The following is a 24537-nucleotide window of genomic DNA, read 5'->3' on the forward strand; positions in this document are numbered from 1 at the left end:
AGGAGACTTTCAAATTCACCATGTAGTGAAGAGAAGTACACCACAAATTAGGAATTTTCTTCATTTTACTACTGTCGATAGACATTTCAACACCATTTACTAGTTAAATTTAATAATGAATACAGTTTAACTGTTTGTATTTGCAATTATAGTACAAAATTTGGTGTACAGAAATTAAGCTGCACTCCAAGGGCTGCCTTTCTTCATTCTATCTGACACTGTTGTAAATTGTGTTATTCACTTGCCTAATTTATGTGCAATGTGGGTTATACATTGCCGACTGGCAGTTCATATGTTCTAGAAGTCTTACAGATCTCAGATTATAAAACTGTTTAACATGAGTAAACTGTGACCTTTGATTCTAGGGACACTACTGGAAATGCTGACTAGCACACCAAGGCCACAACACCCACTTCTCTCTGCCCCAAAGAAAATTGCTGTGGGAGCACTTGTTAATTCTAGGTATAAATGATCCCTCTGCCGCTTCTAGAAGTAGCATATCCCTTACTGTGACCAAGATTTGGCCATTTTGTGCTTTTGATAACCTTTGCTTCCAGTCGAAGGCATCATCTAGTACCTTCCTTCCTATATGCCAGCTTCTAATCACCCAGATTCAGAATTTTCTGCATTTCCTCCCTCTTTCCCCCTGAATCTACCTGACACCTTGCTCCAAGGAGTTTCCCTGGAGAGTCCAATACCCGTCCTAATCTGCCAACTAATAACTCTGCACTCATCTGCCCATATTATTGGTTTCCTTCCTCACTGGAACTCTCTGCTGCAAGCCATGAGGAAGCAAACTATGTCCTAGCAGTTGTCAGAGCACCACTTCCACTACTATTACTATAGAAAAAACAATTAAATCCATGTCAAGCTCTCCAAAATGTCTGCCCATCAGAGGTGGGCAAACTTTTTGGCTCAAAGACATCTGGGTATGGAAATTGTATGGTGGGCCATTAATGCTCACAAAAATGGGGGCTGGGGTGCAGGAGTGGGTGAGGGCTCTGGGATGGGGTTGGGGATGAGGATGAGGGGTTGAGGGTGCAGGAGGGTGCTCCGGGCTGGGACCAAGAGGTTTGGTGGGTGGGAGGGGGATCAGGGCTGGGGTAAGGGGTTGGGACATGGGAGAGGGTCAGGGGGCAGGCTCCGGGCGGCGCTTACCTCAAGCAGCTCCCAGAAGAAGCAGCAGCAGCAGCATGTCCCCTCTCTGGCTCCTACGCAGAGGCGCAGCCAGGCCATTTTGCATGCTGCCCTGTCTGCAGGTGCTGCCTCTTGAGCTGCCATTGCCTGCAGTTCCTGGCCAATGGGAGCTGCGGGGGTGGTGCTTGGGGTGAGGGCATAGGAGCCGGAGTGGGGAAGTGCCGCTGCTTCTGAGAGCTGTGCGGAGTGGGGAAAGACCCCGATCCCTCTCCCCAGCTAAAGCACTGGAGCGGGGCAAGCCCCAGACCCCTTCTTCCTGGTGGGAGCTCGGGGGCCAGATTAAAATGTCTGGAGGGCCGGATGTGGCCACTAGGCCGTAGTTTGCCCACCTCTGTCTTACATGGTTATAAGATGGTGCTCCAATAAAAAGGGTGTTAAGTAGCTCAATGGCAAAACTGAGTTGTTCCTGCTTGTAGTTTTAGGCAGAGGACAAGACAAGAGTGAACAGAAAAACTCTCCCTAAAGCAGAAGGGCACAGATTCAGCTGAGATCTAGAAGGATGTTTGCAATGCACTCTACTCTTTAAAAACTGCCAATTTTCACACAAAGATCTATCCTGACCTCTTAGTATTGTCCAGGATTTGAAAGACAGGTGTCCCCACCCACACTTAAAATAAAACACAGATTTTTAAACTCCCCCCCACTCAGTATTTGGTCCAACTCTTGAAGTAAGATGAAAGCAAACCCCTTTATTGCCTAGGTATGTCCTAACCTTTGAGAGTGCATTTTAGATCACGCTATAGATCAGAAATTACAAACAACAAAAATATATAAATAACTATCCCAAGCACATATATGGCTACTCACGTTTGAGGTTGTGATGGGTCATCCCCCAGAGAAACGCTCTCCCCCTGGATTTCGTTGAAGCACTTCTCACAGAAATGATACCTGTCAGCAAGAAGGCCATATTTGGGTGAACTGTTTCGTCCACACAACACAGCCCAAGCCAAGCAATGGAGCCACCAATCACAGCAGGCCAAGGAGGGGGCAGGAGCAGAGAGCAGGTCATCAACGGCGACAGGGATATTCAATGATGTAGATTTATGGGCCCCACAGTTTGTGTTTGGTTGGTTTGGTTTTTTGGTTTGGTTTTTTTGCAATCAAAGCCAAGTGCAGACAACGACAAGCATGAAGGAGAAATAAAAAATAACACACACGAACAAACAAAGAAATGAGGGTTGTAGGACAAAAACAAAAAACACAAAAGCAGGACAAGACAACACAAAGCAGAAAGCCAAGGCAAAGCACAGATTAGCATTAAATCTCAAATGGGATCACAAGTAGCAAATGATTATAGCAAACAAAACAAAAAAGAGCATTACATTTTAGCATACCCATACCCTCTTCATTTTAAAAAGCAACGCCATATAAAGCAAAGAATCAAAATGAGGAAAGGGAACAGGGTAGAAGGAAGGAAGGATTGTTACTCTGGCAACTATATCAGGATAGCAATTCTGTCTGCAAGAGCATCTACTAGGAGATGACTGGAAGGGGGGAACTTCCACCTTAAAAAAAACACTCAAAGACTGAAGGGCCACAGGATTCTCTCCTCACTGAAGCGGACCCCATGGCTTGCAATAAGCTACAAGGATTCTCATTTCCATCAATTTAAAGGGACAGTAATCAGTCCTCAAAATCATCATCCATTTGTTTTAGCATCTGTCAAATTATACGTAAAACAGGTATTTGAAATGTATTAATTGCATTCATACTGCTCTAGATTCACATAGTATTGCCATACCCCAATTTTGAGACACAAAATACTTTAGATATCAACAAAATGAAACCATTCTGTGGTGTTTATTTGCATTTGAATGAAACTAGAGTGTTTTATTCAAGGATCTGTTCCCCACTCCTCAAAAGTCTATTGAAACTACAGTTTCTCCACTGCTAATCATTTTAACTGGAGTGCACAAAACATCTAAAAACAAAACAAACAAAGAAAAATAAAACAAGTTGCGACAGTTTATCATAAAGCAACACAAACCAACACTATGGGATCTGTAAAGCTAAAGAGGTCACTTTATCCTCTCTGAGCTCCCTCCATTACAGATGGAAGCTGAATCATGATTTTACTTAAATATTACACACATACACATACACACACTTATTTAAAGATCAGAAGTGAATGATACTCAAGTTATGGAAGCAAGTTTAGGAAGAAGATTCTTTTGATCTATTTAGTGCTCACCAAAGGATGGCACGTGAGGAGAAACTATTGACTCATGGCATGAAACGTTCTTGCATATAAGACTACTTAAAATCCAGATTCAAATTTCTTTTTATGAGACACTTGATCTCTTTTCCTCACTCCTCCATTCCCACCCCTAAAAACCTCCATTGATGCATTGCAGCAACCCTTTTCCTGCAGTCAAAGAGGGCTGGATGCAACCAGTTCCGTAGATTCTCAATACTTCTTTCCACCCCTACAGGCTGAATATACTTCCTCTCCTGAAAGATCTGGCTGGCTTCAGGATGAAAGCCTTATTTCTTTGGAAGGTGCCAGATCGGAGAATACAAAGCAAGAACCATACTGAATAAAAGGTGGCATAACTGGAAGATATCTCCATCCCTCTGTTTAGACTGAAGTGTTTAGTAACAAACCAAGGGCTGCCATCCCTGAATGTTAAGCAGTGTTCTTCCAGGATAAGAAATATCTAGCAAGAAACCCTCCCTGGGAAGTCAAATAGGTTTTAATCCTATAATAAACTGCAGGTCAAACATATTAGCCAGGAAGAGCATTTTGGAAGTGACAGTATTTTGTATTGTTGCTGACAGCCACAGAAACACAACAATTCACTCCAGGGGGCTTGTGATGAGAAAAGCACTAATTCCCCCAGCAAGATGTGAATAATTAATGAAGTATGTGTCAAAGATAGCTACATTATTCACTGCAAAATTCTTCATAACAATAGCATAGAGAACCAGTTACTTGCTGAATATGATCAGAAGTTCACTGCATAAAAGAAAGTTACTAACTTATCTGCTGAAGGATTGTTGTGTACTGTTTGGCAAGGAGGAAGAGCGATATAATTTATTATAGCATAACATATGGATGGAAACAAAATCTCTGACTACAGGATAAAAATCTACTGAATACCAAAAGTTTTTTTTTGAAGACAAAGGAGTAAGAGCAAAGGATGCAACAAGCTTTTTTGCAGAATGGCAGCTTGCTAATACATAATGCAAGCTGTTCAGGATGTTTCCAGAAATTTATAATGTGACATGAAGGTATACACATGTATGAAGGGTGCATACACATACAGGCACGCCTTTGCCCATAGACTGATTGGTGATGCATGCTGTAACCAGTTTTACTTACCTGTTCTGGTAACTGTAGTAAGTGGCATCTCGAGGGATTGTACATAGCTGTTTGCCATAGCAACACAAAGTCTGTGGTGAGAACTCCAACTGCAGAAAGAGAAATTATCTTCTTAGTATTCATGCATGTTTCCTCTGGCTCTCTCTGAGAAGTGGGTATGACCCGTACACTGAAGATCATTTGGATTACTAAGATTGCACCATTCTGTGCACAGATCTGAACAGTACAATATGAGACTCTATATTGAATGTTAACACTATAAAAATGTATTGTTCAGCTGTAATTTACAAGTTAGCCATTTCTTTATGCACTTTTCCCAACAGGGAATCTACTCCCCCATTCTATGATTGGGTGAGTCAATTATATAATACCACAGAGAGATCACTTTGTTATAACACTCAGAAAAGCTGATGTACCTATTTCAAACTACATTAGGCCTTAATACATATCCTCACAAGCTTGCTTCTGGTGCATTACATAAAAAATGTTCGTTTTAAGCAGTTTGTGTAGTATTAGACATTTTATGACCAAGATTTTAAAACAGACACCTAAAATTAGAGTCTAAGGTCATATCTAACACTGCAAAAAATCCCATGACAGCAAGTGTCAGAGCCCAGTTCAACTGACCTGGGCTCATGGTAGAAGGCTAAAAACAGCAGCGCAGACATTCCTGTTTGGACTGGAGCACAGGCTCTGAAACCTAGTGAAGGGAGTGGGTCTCAAAGCCTGAGGGGGAACATTGACACTGCTATTTTAAGCTCCATAGTCCGAGCCTGAGCCAGCTGACCGGCCTCAGATTCACTGACACTTTTTTTTTTTTGCCCTTAAATATTTAAATAAGTGGCACCGGTGTCAGAACTTCTGAAAATCAACAGCTCCCACTGACTGCTGCTTCTGTACTCTTTCATATTATGTATTACACATGGAGATGGGAAAAAGTCTATAAAGGAAGTTGCCCTTCCTTACCTTTCTCCCACAGCAATAACCAAGGCTCTGCATAACTGGATCAATTTCTTGTTCAAACACCTCTGCCAGTCTGGAGCAGTATTTATACACGCGGGATGTCTTGCGGTTATAGAGCCAGGCGTTGTTGAACATGAGCCAGATATCATCCACATATTGCCAAGGCTCCTGGTACTGTCCTGTGTCTAGCTTCCTCTTAATGGTAGAGAGGTCCATGGGGTTCTTCACTATATCAAAGTAATCCTGCAAGAATGAGGGGCATTTCAAACAAGATCAGAAAAAACGTATTACAATGTGATAGCATGTGTGTTCTTTAGACAAGATTCTTCTTCAATACTCTTGCAAGCATTAGAAGTACCAATCCTAGAAAAAAACAGCTGAGTAATGCCAACCATGGACTGTTTGTGACAGAGTGCTCTCTCTCAGCAACACCATCTCTCCCATGCAAGGCCTTCCTTCCCTTATTTTCACCACATTTCTTGGATACTTTACTTTGCCCTTCCAACCCTGGCCAAATAAAAACCAATTTGCTATTGTTTAACAAGGACTAAGATGGCCAGGGAGACTAGAAGCCCACATTTACAATCACTATTATTCTATTACATACTTTCACTGTGTAGTTTGATATTCAATTATATAATTTAGTATTGTTCTGAAAGTGTAATACTGAAATAGAAATCATGTAAAATAGAACAATGACTGTATATACCGAATAGGTCTTTGCAGGAATTGAGGACCAAAGCACCTGAATCAGGTTGCTGTCATGAGTTTTAACCTTTGATACATGGTATATTGTGTGCACCAAGCAAATGAAATTAGTCTACAGCAGGGATACTCAGACCTCTGCTTCAGGAGCCAAACTAGAAATCAACATTACCCAAAAGACCCACAGTAGTGTGAATTAATAGTTTCATTTACTATAGTATTGTTCATATTTGAACACAGTGTGACAGAGGAAATATTTAGCATTATATACAATTCTCACATCCAATAAGTTAATAACTTAGTGCTAACTGATAACTTAATTGATTAATAATAAAAGCATCCCTGATTAGTTGTTAATTAAATCAGTGTTTTAATATTATGTGCTACAAAGAGCACTGGCTAGATCCAACCACCTTGACAGGGATTTTGCTTTTCTTGCTTCTATAGTATTTAGCAGTGCATGATACAAGTTACTGTTTAAATGAATTTTCCAAAAATTTTAGCGTTGATAAACTTCCTGAACAGTTGAGAAACTAAACTGTTGCCACACACTTAGGGTGAGAATGGCTTCCCTGGTTTCCCAGGACTTTGTGACACTGCAGAAACAGGACAATATGCAAATGTCCTGCAAAAGCCAGTATATGTAGGATTCCATCAATATGAATAATCTGATGTCTTCCCATTCTTCTATTTTCTCTTTAACAGAAAACAGAAAAACAAGCTTTAAAAATAAGTTTTTCTATGCCATAGATGTGGTACAAGCCAATCCCAAATCCAAGCTCTTCCAATCCATCTATATAAAAATGGAGACAGGACTACAGCATGCCATCTGGTCTCCTCGGGCAGATAAGTCCTAGAGTTGAAGCTATGAGTTAAAAAACAGGAAAACAACTTGATAATAAACTTACAGGAATTCCTAGTAGTTGGGGATCCACAGGCTGTCTGAAAGGAAGGGACTCAGGATCCTGCCGGTAAAGTGCCTCCAGTGTTGGCATAAGTGCCTGCCGCAACTCTTCCGGTTTGAAAACTTTTGAAAAATAAATACACGCAAAGTTGGAGTAATGGCCAGAAGGAAGAAATCTGCTGCAAAATTTGAATGCTGTTGAAAACACTACACACTGTATGTACAAGACACAAACATATTGCACTTACACCACTCACTGCAATGCTGGGTTTTGTGGAAGACAAATTAGTCTGGAAACCCATAATGTGAAATGACATACTAAATAAAGAAAAAACATTTACTTACATGTATACTAACTGTTGTTCAAGACGTGTTGTGCACATATACATTCCATTGCAAGTGTGTGCACCCAATGCACTAAAATCTGAGATCTGTACCAGCTGTACCACAAGGTAGAGCATAAAAGGGGCATAGTTGCCGCCTCCCTCCACTCTCTTGCCATGCCGTCTAATACCTGAATTAGCGGGGAATGTATAAGTGTATGTCCACAACATATCTCAAAGAACAGTTATTGTTAAGTGTTAAGTAGCCACTTTTTCTTCTTCCAATGATTATGCATATACACTTTCCACTGCACGTGACTCACCAGTAGTTTTCTTACAGGTGGAGAGACTTTGGATTATTTGAAAAGAAACTAAAGCCCCAACTTGCTGATTTTAACATAGCGTAGTGTCTGGAGAAGGCATGCACCAACAACCACACTGCTGCTTTGCAGGTGTCCACTACAGGGTCACAGAGGTTGATGAAGTGGAATGAGCTCTAGTGGAGTGTGCTATTACCCACAGTGGAAGAGGGACTTTAAGAACATAGCAAAATCTACAGTCCTAAATCCAATGAGATGCTGAGCACACGCTATAAACAGTCTGCGAGACTATGGGAAAAACTGCACAGTCCAGGTAAAATGACAAAGCACTGCAAACACACTAGAAGTGAAGCTTTTCTTAAACCTTGGAAGACGAGGGCTTGGGAATAGAGCCCAGCACGGATAAAAATTTATATCTGTGAATATAAAATCTGTATCCGTGGAGCTGCAAGGCTCTACTGGGAACCACAGTGGCGAAAGCAGCAGCACATCAGGCTGCCACTCCCAGGAGCCAGCATTCTGCACTAGCAGCTCCTCTGGAGTGGCTGTACCACCCCTGGCCCTGTCCATTGGGGTGGGCACCAGATTCACTGGCAGCTGTCCCTGGTTGCGCTAGTGCATTCAAGCGGCACGCATACTCCCAAACAAGAGTTCCTCCCATACAGTGGTCTGCGTCTCCTGTCCAGGGGGCGAGAGTCGCCTGAACACACTAGTGTGACCAGGTACAGCAGCCAGCGAGCCTGGTGCAGCCGCAGGCAGTAGAGCCATGCCAGAGGAGCTGCAAGCATGGGGCACTGGCTCCTGGGAGTGGTGGCCCAACAGTGCTGCTCCTTTCACCACTGCGGTTCCCAGTAGAGCCCTTCAGATCAACGGATGTCAATTTATATCTGCAGATACAAATCTGTATCTCCACAGGGCTCTATTTGGGAAGAATATTGGGAGACTGAGTAAGATGGAATACTGATACTACATAAAGGCATAAATTTAGGCTACACCTAAGAGAAACTATCTTTGTGGAAAACTGTGAAAGGAGCATCAGCCAGAAGTGCCTGAAGCTCCAACTCTAAATACATGAATTTGTTACAAAAAACCAAAAAGCTTAAGAACAGCAGAAGAAATGATGTTGCCAGGGGCTCAAAAGGGGTGACATTAAGCAAGACAGTATTAGATTCAGATCACATAAAGGTACCAGATCAGACATAGGCGGATACACATTAACAAGACCCCTTAGAAATCTAGAAAACACAGGATGTGAAAACACAAAAGGTAACCATGGGAGGGTGCACCGTAGAGATGCACGTTAGGTGTAGTAACAACTAATTGAAAAATCAGTATTTTAGATGTGGTTGATAGTCCAATAAAGGTATAATCTCTGTGCAATTTGGTGGTAAATGGTAAGATTCCACCCAGATGGAAAGTGTTTTTCATTTTGCTGCATACATGGCTCAGGTGGAATCCTTTTCTGCTGCTCACCAAAGTGGCTTTGACATCTAGGGTGCATAATCACTCAAGATTATGCAATCAGAGATCATTGATATGGTGAGGTAGAGAGACTACAGGTTTTGATGCAGAAACCTGTCCTGGTTTTGAGACAGGAGATCCTCAGCCAGTGATAAAGTTATGGGTGACCAAGTGGAGAGCTAATTAAGATCTGAACCAATGCTGACCCTGTCAGGCCAGTGCCACAAGAAGATTGCTTTGTCTCTTTTTAGTTTCCTGACCACTCTCAGAATGAGAGGGACTGGAAGGAATGTGTACCGCAGATTGCTTGATCAGGGGGAAAACGCTACCATAACTACATTTTGTAACTATTCAAGATGTGTTGTTCATGATCGTTCCATTCTAGGTATGTGTGCCCACTTGCACAGTTGTCAGAGACTTTTGCCGTAGTGGTATCTGTAGGATCAGCTGTGGCACCCCCTTGAGCGCCACGCTCATGCATCGGTATATTAAGCACCGCCAACCCTACGCCTTCTTAGTTCCTTCTTGCCTGCAACTCTGACAAAGGGGTAGGAGAGTGGGTAATGGAATGGACATGAGCAACACACCCCTAAGAACAGTTACAAAAGCTAAGAATCTTTTTTCTTCCTCTAGTGCTTGCTCATGTTGATTTCATTCTAGGTGACTCAAAAGCAGTATCCTCTGAGGTAGGCTCGGAATTCACAGTTTAGTGGCTTGTAGTACTGCCCTACCGAAACCAGCATCGTTCTGGGCCTGCTGGGTAAGTGCATAGTGGGACATGAACGTATGGATGGACAGATGACTAGGTGGCCACCCTACAGATGTCCTGTATAGGCACTTGGGCCAGAAAAGCTGCTGAAGAGGCCTGCGTCCTGGTCAAGTGGGCAGTTACGATTGTTGGAGGGGGCCCCCTTCACCTGATCATGGCAGTAGCAAATGCGGGCGGTGATCCAAAAAGAAATTTGAGCAGACACTGTGCGACCTTTCACCCTGTCATCCGCCACAACCAACAATCGCACCAACTTGCAGAATGGCTTGGTCCTTTCAATGTAGAAAGCAAACGATCTCTTGACATCTAGGGAATGCAGCCTATGCTCCTCCTCTAACTTATGTGGCTTTGGAAAAAAGACAGATAAAATGTCCTGGCTCGTATGAAACGGAGACCACCTTGGGGACAAAAGCCAGGTGTGGCCTCAGCAGGACCTTGTCTTTGTAAAAGACCGTATAGAGTGGTTCCAAGATGAGTGTCCTAAACTGAGAGACCTGGCGAGCAGATATTACTGCAACCAGGAATGTGACCTTCCAGGACAGGAGAAGAGAGAAGGAAGCCGGGGGGGGAGAGGGGGGAGGCTGCTGTCCCTGTGAGCTGCAACAGCACCAGATTCAGGTCCCAAGGAGGAACGGGGTCCTTGACATGCAGGTAGAGGTACTCAAGGCCCTTGAGGAACCTGGCTGTCATGGGTGAAAAGTGACCTCCTCTCAAGCAGCGGACAAAAGGCCAAAATAGCGGCCAAGTGGACCTTGATAGATGAAAGGGACTGGCCTTGGAGCTTGAGATGCAGAAGGTAGTCCAGGATTAACTACAGCGAGGCTCACTTGGGCTGAGCGCCCTTATCGAGGTTCAGCAGGCGAATCACTTCCATTTGGCCAGGTAAGTTGCTCCGGTGGAGGGCTTTCTACTACCCAATAGAACCTGTTGGACATCAGCTGAGAACTGCTGCTCCTGCTCATTCAACCATGCAGCAGCCACGCCATCAGGTGCAGCGCTGCCAGGTTCAGATGCGGAAGACTGCCATGGTTTTGGGACAGCAGGTCCAGTGGGAGCAGGAGCTGTAACTGAACAACCACTGAGAGATCCAGCAGTGTGCTGAACCAGTGCTGGCACGGCCAAGCCGCCGCTATGAGGATCACCATCACCTTCTCCTGCTTGATCTTAAGGAGGACTTGGAATTAATGGTAATGGGAGGAAGGCGTAAAACAGAGCCCCTGATCACAGGAGCAAAAAAGTGTCTGATAGGTAGCTTCTGTCGATCCCCCAAATTGAGAAGAAAATGTGACATTTCCTGTTCTGTCTGGACACAAACAGGTCCACCTGGGTAGTTCCCCACTTGTGGAAGATGAAGTTGACCACTTCCGGATGGAGGGACCATCCGTGGCGAGATGAGAAGATCCTGCTGAGGTGATCTGTCAAAGCGTTCTTGGCTCTGGGGAGGTGAGCAGCTAAGAGATAGATGTCGTGCTGTAGACAGAAGTCCCAGAGCCTGAGGACTTCCTGGCAAAGGGCAGACGATCTGGCTCTGCCCTGCTTATTGGTATAGAACAGTTTCTGTGCTGTTCGTTAAGACCTGAACCACCTTGCTTTCTATGTGAGGTAGGAAGGCTTGGCAGGCCAGGCAAATCACTCAGATCCCTGATGTTGATATGTAGGGAGCGACAGCGACTAGACCAATGACCTTGCATTTAGAGATTGCCTAGGAGGGCTGCCCACCCCAGGTCTGATGCAGAGACGAGGATCACTGATGGGGATTAAGCAGCAAAAGGAATTCCTTCCAAACCTGATATAGGATTCTGCAGGTATGTGACGACAGTATATGCTGTGTGTGTTGGGGATGTAGACAGATGCTAGCCACGCCTGCAGGGGCCTGAGGAGGAGCCACGCGTACCAGACCACATACGTGCAGGCCGTCATGTGTCCCAACAACTGCAGGCACATGTGAGCGGTGGTGAGAGGGTGGGCTTGCATGCACGAGATGAGGTCCGCCATTGCTTGGAACCGAGCCTCGGGAAGGAAGAGTCTGGCCTGAGTAGAGTTGAGCACCACTCCAATGAATTCTATGCACTATAGAGGGGTTAAGGTTGACTCTCTCTCATTTAATACGAGCCCCAGGTCATGACAGGTGGGGAAAAAACAGATTGAGATGCCACAGCACCTGATTCTGGGACCAGCCCTTTAGTAGCAAGTCATCAAGGTATGAGTAAATTTGAAAGCCCTGATGCTGGAGGTAAGCAGCCACTGCCACTATGCACTTTGTGAACACTCTTTGGGCTGATAAGAGACCAAAGGGCATTGCTGTGAATTGGAAATGGTGCTGGCAAAGCATATAACTAAGGAAGCGCCTGCGCCCCTGGAAAAATGGAAATACGCATCCTTCAAGTCAAGGGTGATGTACCAGTCTCCCAGATCCAGGGAGGGGATGCCAGAGGCCAGGGACACCATGTGAAACTTCAAGATCTTGAGACTTAAGACGACCCAGATCCATGACCAGGGGCCCCTGCCTCTCCCCGGAGTCGGATTCCTGGTGAAGCCCTGGGGCGGGCACCTGGCCTGATGTCTGTCCTTTGCTCAAAGCACCTTTTCCTTCCAGTGCCAGGGGGCTCTTCTTTTGCCGCTTCTTAAGCGCTGGCAAGGGGGAAATAGTGCTAGTTAGCACCTGGTGCCAGCGGTTCTCTCCATACCAAAGCTGAAGTGGGAGGGCTCCGATGCTGGACAAAGCACAGCCTCCATGAAGAGGGCCCTCAAGCGGACATCCCGCTCCTTTTGGTTTCTAGGTCGAAAGTTTTTACAGATTTGAACTTGTCCTTTTTATGGGATTCCCCCAAACACTTCAAGCAGCTGTCGGGGGAGTCACTGCTAGGCACTGGCCTGCTGCATGTTGAACATGGTTTGAAGCTGGGAGAGTGGAGCATGCCCCACTTCAGGACGAAGTCCCAGCCGGAACTCTAATTACCAACTAACCTAACATTTAATGGCTAATTAAGTACCTACAAACTATATACAAAGCCCACAGGTAAGTGGGGAACATGGAGACCTGGGAGATGGGTCGGAAACAAGAGGGAGTGTGGCCTATAATGGCAGAGAGAAAGGAGGATCAGGGCAAAACTGGGAGGCAAGATCAAACCAGCATGTTAGATGCTTATATACAAATGCAAGAAGTATGGGTAATAAGCAGGAAGAACCGGAAGTGCTAATAAATAAATACAACTATGACATGGTTGGCATCACTGAAACTTGGTGGGATAATACACATGATTGGAATGTTAGTGTGGATGGGTACAGCTTGCTCAGGAAGGATAGATAGGGGAAAAAGGGAGGAAGTGTTGCCTTATATATTAAAAATGTACACACTTGGACTGACGTGGAGATGGACATAGGAGACGGAAGTGTTGAGAGTCTCTGGTTAGGCTAAAAGGGGTAAAAAACAAGGGTGATGTCGTGCTAGGAATCTATTACAGGCCACCTAATCAGGTGGAAGAGGTGGATGAGGCCTTTTTTTAAACAACTAACAATCATCCAACGCCCAAGATTTGGTGGAGATGAGGCACTTCAACTATCCAGATATATGTTGGGAAAATAACACTGTGGGGCACAGATTATCCAGTAAGTTCTTGGACTGCATTGCAGACAACTTTTTATTTCAGAAGGTTGAAAAAGCTACTGGGGGGAAGCTGTTCTAAACTTGATTTTAACAAATAGGAAGGAACTCGTTGAGAATTTGAAAGTAAAAGGCAGCTTGGGTGAAAGTGATCATGAAATCATAGAGTTTGCAATTCTAAGGAAGGGTAGAAGGGAGCACAGCAAAACAGAGACCATGGATTTCAGGAAGGCGGATTTTGGTAAGCTCAGAGAGTTGACAGGTAAGGTTCCATGGGAATCAAGACTGAGGGGAAAAACAACTGAGAAGAGTTGGCAGTTTTTCAAAGGGACACTATTAAGGGCCCAAAAGCAAGCTATTCCACTGGGTAGGAAGGATAGAAAATGTGGCAAAAGACCACCTTGGCTTAACCACAAGATCTTGCATGATCTAAAAAATAAAATAAAAAAAAAACTTATAAAAAATGGAAACTAGATCAGATTACAAAGGATGAATATAGGCAAACAACACAGGAATGCAGGGGCAAGATCAGAAAGGCAAAGGCACAAAATGAGCTCAGACTAGCTATGGGAATAAAGGGAAACAAGACAACTTTTTATCAATACATTAGAAGCAAGAGGAAGACCAAGGACAGCGTAGGCCCACTGCTCAGTGAGGGGGGAGAAACAGTAACAGGAAACTTGGAAATGGCAGAGATGCTTAATGACTTCTTTGTTTCGGCCTTCACTGAGAAGTCTGAAGGAATGCCTAATAGTGAATGCTTATGGAAAGGGGGTCAGTTTAGAAGATAAAATAAAAAAACGAACAAGTTAAAATCACTCAGAAAAGTTAGATGCCTGCAAGTTACCAAGGCCTGAAGAAATGCATCCTAGAATACTCAAGGAGCTAATAGAGGAGGTATCTGAGCCTCTAGCTATTATCTTTGGAAAGTCATGGGAGACAGGAGAGATTCCAGAAGACTGGAAAAGGGCAAATATAGTGCCCATCTATAAAAAGGGAAATAAAAGCAACCCAGGAAACTACAGACCAGTTAGTTTAACTTCTGTGCGGGGGAAGATAATGGAGCAAGTAATTTAGGATATCATCTGCGAACACTTGGAAGGTGGTAAGGTGATAGGGAATAGCCAGCATGGATTTGTAAAGAACAAATCGTGTCAAACCAATCTGATAGCTTTCTTTGATAGGATAACGAGTCTTGTAGATAAGGGAGAAGCGGTGGATGTGGTACACCTAGACTTTAGTAAGGCATTTCATACGGTCTTGCATGATATTCTTATCGATAAACTATGCAAATACAATTGAGATGGGGCTACTATAAGGTGGGTGCATAACTGGCTAGATAACCATACTCCGAGAGTAGTTATTAATAGTTCCCAATCCTGCTGGAAAGGTATAACAAGTGGGATTCTGCAGGGGTCTGTTTTGGGACCGGCTCCGTTCAATATCTTCATCGACTTAGATGTTGGCATAGAAAGTACGCTTATTAAGTTTGCAGATGATACCAAACTAGGAGGGATTGCAACTGCTTTGGAGGACAGGGTCATAATTCAAAATGATCTGGACAAATTGGAGAAATGGTATGAAGTAAACCGGATGAAGTTTAATAAAAACAAACAAAGTGCTCCACTTAGGAAGGAACAATCAGTTTCACACATACAGAATGGGAAGAGACTGTCTAGGAAGGAGTACAGCAGAAAGGGAACTACGGGTTATAGTGGACCACAAGCTAAATATGAGTCAACAGTGTGATGCTGTTGCAAAAAAAAGCAAACGTGATTCTGGGATGAACTAACAGGTGTGTTGTGAGCAAGACATGAGAAGTCATTCTTCCGCTCTACTCTGTGCTGGTTAGGCCTCAACTGGAGTATTGTGTCCAGTTCTGGGCACCGCATTTCAAGAAAGAGGTGGAGAAATTGGAGAGGGTCCAGAGAAAAGCAACAAGAATGATTAAAGGTCTGGAGAACATGACCTACGAAGGAAGGCTGAAAGAACTGGGTTTATTTAGTTTGGAAAAGAGAAGACAGAGGGGACATGATAGCAGTTTTCAGGTATCTAAAAGGGGGTCATCAGGAGAAGGGAGAAAAAACTTGTTCACCTTAGCCTCTAAGGCTAGAACAAGAAGCAATGGGCTTAAACTGCAGCAAGGGAGATTTAGGTTGGACATTAGGAAAAAGTTCCTAACTGTCAGGGTGGTTAAACTCTGGAATAAATTGCCTAGGGAGGTTGTGGAATCTCCATCTCTAGAGATATTTAAGAGTAGATTACATAAATGTCTATCCGGGATGGTCTAGATAGTATTTGGTCCTGCCATGAGGGCAGGGGACTGGACTCGATGACCTCTCGAGGTCCCTTCCAGTTCTAGAGTCTATGAATCTATGAAGATGATAAAGGCTAATGCTCTTGCGATCTGCAAGACAAGGCGCTCCAACCAATAATCATGGGCGGTAAGAAGGAACTGAGAGGGTATGGGGTCAGCGGAGCCTAATATACCGATGCATGAGCACGGCTCTCAACAGGGTGCCACAACTGACCCTATGGATACCGTGAAGGCACAGCTGTCGGAGACTTGTGCGAGTGGGTGCGCACACACACGTACAATGGAATGGACATGAGCAAGTACTCAAAGAAGAAAGGCATCTCTCATGGAACCGTGGGCTTCACCCTGCTCTGAAGCCGAATCTCCTGCATTTGTTGCTCAGGTTGGCTGCAAAAAGATCTATTACTGGGTAATCCCACTGGCGGAAGTCCTAGAGCAAAATGTCTTTTCTTACTGACCATTTGTGCTGGTCTATAAACTCCCTACTGAAGGAATCCATAAAAGCATTCCTCACCCCTGGAAAGTGAAAGGCTTTCTGGTGAGACTCTCTTTATATAGAGGTTCCACAAATGGTCAAAGTCTGAAGGAGATATGGCTCCCCTTGGTGAGCAGAGGAGCTGTTCCAACTGACATTTGTGGACATCTCGGCACCATCGAAATCGGGATCATGTCCTAAAGGCACCAACATGGAGGATGCATCCAACAGTCATGGAAGTGGGACAGGAAGGCAAAAGGATAAGTTGATGCAGTCACCGAGGGCTGTATTCAAGAAGCCAATGAAAATGATGGAGCCAGGACCGCAAATGATGTCACGGCCAACAGTATCGGTCAAGACTTACTACTGGTGCTGGACCATATAGTAAAGGAGAGTCCAGTAGGGGAAGATACAAAAGGTCCTTTGCTGCAAGTAAGGCCTGCAGTGTTGGTGGCACCAAAATCACAGGCAAATATTCTGTTCTCACTGCCTAAGGTATCTATAGGACCCAAATGTCGAGGATGAGATGCTCTAAATAACAGTAGAGATACTGGTCTTGATGGCCCCAGGGGAACCAGAGTTGATGGTGCTGTCGAGAATCAGTGTGCAACTAGACCTTGACTTGGCACCAGAAATCTTCTCTGAGATTTTCCTGTGAGGTGAAGAGAGAGGCTTCAACTCCCTACCAGTCTCAGAAGACAAAGATGGTTAAAATGTCTTAAGGAGGCTGTGAGAGAAGAGAAAGAGCAGTGTTTCTCAACAAATCTGGACTCAGAAGCGGAGACAGCAGGAGGGACACTCCTCATGGACAAGCTGTCCATCCTCTTGTGATTACCATCAGGCTCTGAAGAGGAATGCATTGCCTTTTTCATAATATGGATTTTAATGCAGAAATTCCTCTGTTTCCTCCTCTACACTGGAAAAGAGGCACCAATAAGACATTTGTCCCTTCTCCATGCCATGCCCATGCCCATCCCCCATCCCCAACCCCCTCCCCAGGCAAATTAGGCAGCTTTTGTGACTGTCCATAACAGTGATCATGGCCCTGTTTATTTGAATCCTGGGTATTTTTTTCCATATTAAATCCCCAAATGAAAGGACTAACAAAACTATAGTAAAGCCTAAACTGTAACTATAATTATGAGTAACAGAAGTCTTTTTCTAGAGGCTGAATAATCAAAGCTAAACAATGAGTGTGTCAACTCTGACCACAGGCACTAAGAAGGAACTGAGAAGGAGGTGGTGGTCATTCTCTTTTCATGCCCTCAGCTCCCATCATGAAGACAGCAGTGACACATGCACTGCCTTGTTATACAGTTGGTTATACAGCTGGCAAATTCTCCGACTTGAGTACACCGGGGGATGCATGCACCTGCAGTGGAATGTACATATTCACTATCACTTGAAGGAGAATAGGATCTTCCTGTATTACAGCTCTTCCAAGAGCCAATTTATACGCTCAGAATACAGCCTTTTTATGTAAGATGATAATTTCCTACAGACGTTTATTAAACAGCAAAGGATCTCCGATCCTTATTTTACAGAGAGTGTCTAATACCTGATTCAGTGTCAGATAACATTTGAGAACATAGTTCACTAGGACCACTTTTGTATTACTGAAATATTAATACTTATGTCCAAGAGCTACAAAGAGAAGAGTTCATATATGCAAATTGGAAACACTGAAGAAAGTTCAGATTCTGCCTAGATATCCCAGTCCCCCAGAGATTGGAATCCCAAGACCACAACAGTCTTCTTGCTTACTTTTCCTCTTAGACTGTCCTGATGCTGGAGAAGATTGAGTAGCAGGAGTATTGGGTCTTTCTTCCTCTTCCTTCATTTCTGACTTCACTTCTGGTTTCTTTTCTTCTTGCTCCATTGGTTCTGTTATACATTCTTTCACCACTGGTTCCACTTTAATCTGAAAAGCAGATAAGATTCCCTTCACTTAATTCAGTATAAGCCCCTCACTTGCTCTTGTTGTGAGGATATAGTAAGATAGTGTGTCTTTTGGGCTTAGCTGCAGCCTACCTATCATTTCTTCCTATGGAAAAAATGACACCTGCTCACTCATCCTGGCTCTCACCTAAGCCTATTCTTCACTCCTCCCCATGTGGTCTCTGCCAAGAGTCAAATAGTTCTACGGGTAATTTATTTAACATTAAATCAGGAAGATTGCCCCCCACCCTCCCTTCCTCCATCCCATGCAATTGGTGGGGAATCCCACCTCCCTGATCACTAGGATCCAGTTTACTTTTTGGCTTTTAGATAGAAACTATAGTTTCTATCCCTGCAAGACAAGAAGTGAGCAACTTTCCCATAAGGCCACAAGTTCCTTTAATGAAAAGTGATCAGGACCTTAGTTTTTCAGCTCAAAGATTATAACCCACAGGAGCACAATTCACTATTCTAGGGAATAAAGCCTACAGTGCAGGGGTGGTCAACCTGAGTCTGAGAAGCAGCCAGAATTTACTTATGTACATTGCCAAAGAGCCACCGTAAAACATTAGCAGCCCCCCATCAGTTCCCCAAGCCTGTTCCCAGCGCCTCCCACCCACCAGCAGCCCCACTGATCAGCACCTCCCCAATCAGGAGGCTCGGGGGGAAGGGAGAGGAGGGGAAGGAGCAAGGGCATTGCAGGCTCAGGGGAGGGGGAAGGAAGGAGTGGAGTGCGGGTAGGCCCTGTGGCAGAGTCAGGGGTTGAGTGGTAAGCATCCCCCAGCACACTGAAAAGTTGGCACCTATAGCTCCAGCCCCAGAGTCGATGCCTATACAAGAAGCCGCACATTAACTTCTGAAGAGCACCATGTGGCTCTGGAGCCACAGGCTGGCCACCCCTGCTATAGTGACTGTTTACACTAGGAAACACTTTACAGAAAAACAATTGCAGGCCATGCTCAGCTCTCACCAGGTTAGCAAAATTGAGGACCTCAGTGCCGAGAGCCCATTTTAAGCACTGTCATCTACTTCAGCTCAAAAACAGGCCTCCGAGAGAGAGTGCCTAAAATTATGGAGCAGCTGGGATCTACAGCTAGCTTAGCTACAGCCCTAGAGGGAATACCCTCTTCTGAATCACAGCACTCTCATTTCTCTTCAATCTCCCATTGAAGTACTGACCTTGCCCAATTAATTCATACCAGAAAAATTTAGCTATCCGCTTACCTCTGGTTTCTCCTCTATCTGGAGCTCTGTTTGTTCTGACCCCTCTGCTTCCATTTTAATATCCATTTTCACTTCCTGCAAGAGTGACTGCTGCTGCTGCTGCTGCTGCTGCTCCGGGATAGTCTGTTGCGAGTTCACTTCTGTGCTGCTGGTAGATGGTGGGTTTGATACCTGCCCATCAATGCTTACAGCTGGCTGTGAAAGCTGCGGAGAAACTCATAGTGACTAAAAAGGGCCAAGCAATTATGCTGCAAAGTTTACTTCATTAAGATGTGCTTTTTATTTGCTGTCATTTTTCCTCAAACATAACTGCACCTCACTTATTCCCCTCCCTTGAAAAAAAACTGACTGCTGCACAACTCTGGTCTGAGGAAACATGCTATTGAAATCTGCTTTGGACAGCATGGCATTTTAACCATTTCACATGCCTACTGTACAGTCCCACCCCTACACATGCATGGAAATAAATGCATTATGAGACACATCTACTATATTTTCCAGTAGGCTCCTAAATGTGCACTTAAATTCTCTAAAATCCTTCCAACATGGAAGTGTCAGGTGTTCCAGTGTCCAGTTTACTGGTCCTGGGTCTTCAGACACAAAAATGTAATGCATACCCATATTGGTTCAGATGCCTCTTAAACAGATTGTTGACCATTGCCTTGGACATAGAACAAGTAAACAAAGCTCCTGTCTGAAATTGTCTCACATCTGAATATCCCTGGGGAAAGTATAGAAATAAAAATATTTTCTTACAGGTGTTGTGGGGTGCTGAGGCTGCAGTGGTGCTGCTGGGGTGGGCACAGATGCAGTCGTGCTCTGTTGTGACAGGGGTTGCTGCTGTTGCTCTGCCGAAGGGATGACTGGAACTGGAGGTTGGACTTGTGGAGGCAGCTGTGCCTGTGGAGGCGTTGGAGTCTGCCTCTGAGGGGGGTGCATAGTTTGTGACTGCGGTCCAGGTGGCATTGCCGTAGGGGTGGGGGCGGTGGGGGCAGTGGTGGTGGCTGCTGGTGTTGCCTGTGGCTGCTGCTGCTGGGATCCCAGACCTGGGGGAGTGTGGTGAGGTGTTGGGGTACGGCTAGGTACTGGAGAGGGAGAGTTTCGGTGCAAGGTAGGCTGTGGAAGAGGTGGGCAGTGAATATGGCTCCCTTGAGAACCTGGAGCCATTACAGGAGAGTTCACAGGACAGGAAGAGCTGGTCATTTGTGCCTGTGGGAAAACAAGTAGATATATACAATGACTTGAGACAATAAGTGCGAGGAGGGAAGGGATTACCTTCAAGTGGGCACTTTTTAACTGAGTTACTAACACCTATCAGTTTAAAAGTATGACTAGCAATACTGTTGACTTTTTGCACTTCATTTAATGAGCAGAAGGAGATTGCTCAATTTGACATTTTTGTTACATGCACAATATGCTGCAGTGTTTAGGTTTCCCAGAACGCCTAAGAAAAATGTAAATACAATTAACCAGTTGTCACTGATATTTAAATAAGCATTAAAGAACAACATTCCCTATCAATCCAACTACCCAACTGAAAAAGAACAGTAAATTCAGCTCACAGAGCCTGTCAGTGAAACTGCTCCCTTAAGTGAAGAACATACTTGAGACACTGGCGTCTGATTGCCAGGCTGGGTCATAGGCATGTTTGTCGCATTCATTCCTGGGGAGGAAGCAGGGAACTGGTTCTGTTGCAGAAACTGACTTTGGCTGGAAGGTTGGCCAACCCCCGGCTGCTGCATACGTGAAGCAAATCCCATCTGCTAGGAAAAAGGAAAGGCTTACTTCACAGTGTAGACATACTCACTCTTAAAAATAAAATTCTACAAAGTAACATCCAGTGCATGGCAGAGAAATTGACATATCTGGCAGCATGTGATGTAATGCAGCATGGCAAATATACTAATGGTCTACTCAAAAGCAGGAAGATATTTTTACAGTTACTTCCTAATTCAGTTTATGACAGGAGTTCTGGAATTCAGACTGAGATCATGCCTGAAGTTTTTGAGCTAGTTTCTGAAATTCCTCTGCACATACAATCTTAAATCTAAGCCAATATCAGCAGTTCCCTCACTGATTTGTAAAGACTAGCTACTCATAGTGGAGATGCAAAGGGAGAAACAACAGGACCATAGAGCAAGCAAAGAATTACTGTTTAGATAACCATAGTTAAACAGGAACATCAAACCTAAAGAGTTCAACATACTGGACTGAAAAACATCCTGACCTGGTTCATGGCCCCAGCCTGGCTTAGCTGTCCAGGGTGCTGAAGAGGAGGGGTTTGCCGGGGACCCATGGATGGCAGTTGCATGTTCATCTGGCCAAACTGGTTCATTCCTGTGTATTTATTCCAAAGAGATTTTAAAACAAAAGTTTCAGTTCTCATTTGGACATCATTCACTGTTTGAACAGGAACAAAATATTGCCTCTGCTCTCCTAATTTTGTCTCTACCAACACACATCTTTGAGTATGCCACACAATGTACTTCAGGCTCTAACTTAGGTATTTTAAGCCTTTCGAAAGCAATGCACATAAACCTAGTAACAAGCTTCTGAGTCAAAGGAATTGTTTTTGAGCCTGCCTTGAAGAGAAAGGATATTTTTTGTTTACAAAGTGTATTTTACACACAACTCCAATATGCTAAGACAAATCTGTCTTTACATTAACCAGTTGCTTGGCAGAGTTTGAAATCAAGTTAAACACGTCAATCCAAACTCCTTCACATTCCTTCAGAACACAAACTAGGTTTTCCTGAAAGACTTGTGTATCCATGTCCCTGCTTTCAGGTATGAGTTTTGGTGAAGAGCAGAGAAAACTACATTCTAGTAGACTCCAGTGAGGACTGCTTGATGTTATATAGCTATTGGGGAAGGCAGAATCCACGATCCTATCCACATGCATTTGGAATTACATGGGTTTCCTTTCTTTGGAACACTTACCCGGCTGCGTCTGCATGCGATTCATCATCTGATTTGGCACACTGGCACGAATCATGGTTGGGTCAGGAAGGGGACCATCTGAAAAAAAGAGTTGGAAAAACAGAGGTTAGGGAGTTAAGACAACAGTCCATCCTCTCAAACTTCACTTTTACAACAATTACTTTATTGGGAAATATTCAAATTAACTCCAGACACAGTGAGACCATGTTAGGCCCTAAAAGATGACTCAATGGAACAAAGATGGAAAAACTTGTAAATACAAACATGTGTGCTATTTCTTAACCAAAAATAGTTTAAGATGTCTGAACTTTGTGAAGCTGAGGACTGATCTGCAGCATATTAACGAGTTACAATGACTATATCGCCAGAAGCTTAAAATGTCTCATGCACTATTAAGCAGTGTTAACACTTTTCTGTATAGGTTAAACAGCAGACTGACAAATTCACTTAGAGCACCAACCTTGAAAGGACCTGCATCTCATACAGTGAAATCAAGTTCAAACTTTTTCGTCAAAATGCATCCTCACTTTTAAAAACCCCTAGACTAACCCAATTGTACAGTGACATTCTGAGGTGAATGGATGGCTCAGGGGATTGGGAAAAATATTTAGCTTTTTGCCTCTACATCACTAATTCCATCTAACCCCAGTCTGGTGAGCAAAACTCATTACAGTATGATGGCTGTTTAGCAGACTGCATGAAATTCAATATTTAGCTAAATTCCGATTTGTAAAGTGCTTCTAAAGTTCAAGAACTGAATGAGCACAAGAGAAAAAAAATCCAATATATTCTTAGAGGTAGGTGGCCGGTGAGGAGAATGGCCATACTGAGCAAGGGGAATAATTCTGTGAAATAAGTTTACAGAGCTGCAATTGTACTTAGAGGACTTCAATCTCCAGAGCTGTCAGTTCAGCACCTTGCATCAACACAAAACTAATCTTAAACAAGTATGTTTTAGCACAAGTAATTTGTCATTTAATTACTGTAAAATTTACAGAAATATAAAAAAGAAAGACAGACCAACTGGAAGGAGAAAGAAAGCTAGAACATAGGATGGTGTCTGTCCCATCCCACCCCCTAGTCTATTCTATCACACTGATCACCCAAGCTGATATTTCTACACCCATTGTCTAATATTCCTTGACCATGAGTAGATTTGTTTGTTGTTGGACTGGTGGTGGAAGTTATACCATTGTAAGTGTAACGTGAGAATCTGAGCAAGAAATGATCGGAAATTTAACCATCCATCAATCCAAGCCCTTAAATTATTGCTTAGCATTACCCAGATGAAGTGCACTGCGCCTGACGATGTTTAAGACATTAAACGCTAATACCCAGGCAGTTCTGTAGAATTTAATCTTGTCACCCAGTTTATTTACTATGTCCGAGGGACTGTTGGAGTGATACTACAGACTTCAACATCAGCATGCTAATATCTAGTTCTACTTCTTTTTTCCCCTCCCATCAAGACCAAACTATATTTCTTCTCTGATATCCCAGCACCTGGCCAAAGGAGAAGCCTGGACAACATCCACTGCATCCACAGCACTTAGGGGCTCCATTTGGTTAACACGGAAGTGATTATTGTGAAGGAAGGAGAAGCATTATGAGAAATACACTGAGATTTTGACTTCACCCACAACTGAAGGCAGCTGTTCATCTGTCAAGGTGACATGCATTTTTGGGGTCTTATTGAACTTCTAATTTTGAATTCCCAAATGCATTTCTGGGCAAAAATATTATTTACTTCTGAATTTTCAAGAGATTAATATACATCCTTTTCTCTCCAGTGACAACTTTTGCAGTGCCTTCTAGGCATGTGTCAGCTCCAGGCTAGCTTACAGCAATGTGCTCTCCACTTTGGATTACCTTTAAATAGCCACCAGGACGCTGCAAAAAGTGCAGAATATGGCAACTTTATAAGGAAGGGCAGGCTGTCAAGAGCACATCACACAAATGCTCTAAACTGGTTACAATTCCAAGTCGTAAATGGTTTATGACCCAGCTATCTCAGAGCCCTTTCCATAGCCACTATAACAACTGCCATTAACCAAGTAACGGTTGACTTCAGTCCC

General features: G+C 43.9%; 1 protein-coding gene across 3 annotated transcripts in view; it reads right to left on the bottom strand.

The window, feature by feature from the left end:
- Positions 1-24537, bottom strand: part of EP300 (E1A binding protein p300) — a 120338-nt gene that overhangs the window by 22736 nt on the left and 73065 nt on the right. For 2 of the 3 annotated variants that reach the window (XM_050916768.1, XM_050916746.1), the window contains exons 11-20: positions 22463-22540; positions 21750-21859; positions 21127-21285; positions 20279-20731; positions 19523-19726; positions 18125-18281; positions 7096-7214; positions 5486-5725; positions 4520-4608; positions 2005-2085 (exon numbers count right to left, since the gene is read on the bottom strand). In XM_050916768.1, coding sequence (XP_050772725.1) covers positions 2005-2085; positions 4520-4608; positions 5486-5725; positions 7096-7214; positions 18125-18281; positions 19523-19726; positions 20279-20731; positions 21127-21285; positions 21750-21859; positions 22463-22540 — 1690 coding nt within the window. The remainder of the gene's footprint in view (positions 1-2004; positions 2086-4519; positions 4609-5485; positions 5726-7095; positions 7215-18124; positions 18282-19522; positions 19727-20278; positions 20732-21126; positions 21286-21749; positions 21860-22462; positions 22541-24537) is intronic. The other variant, XM_050916757.1, reaches the window with a different exon arrangement.

This window comes from Gopherus flavomarginatus, chromosome 1, assembly GCF_025201925.1.
Source record: "Gopherus flavomarginatus isolate rGopFla2 chromosome 1, rGopFla2.mat.asm, whole genome shotgun sequence".
Classification (NCBI taxonomy): Eukaryota; Metazoa; Chordata; order Testudines; family Testudinidae; genus Gopherus; species Gopherus flavomarginatus.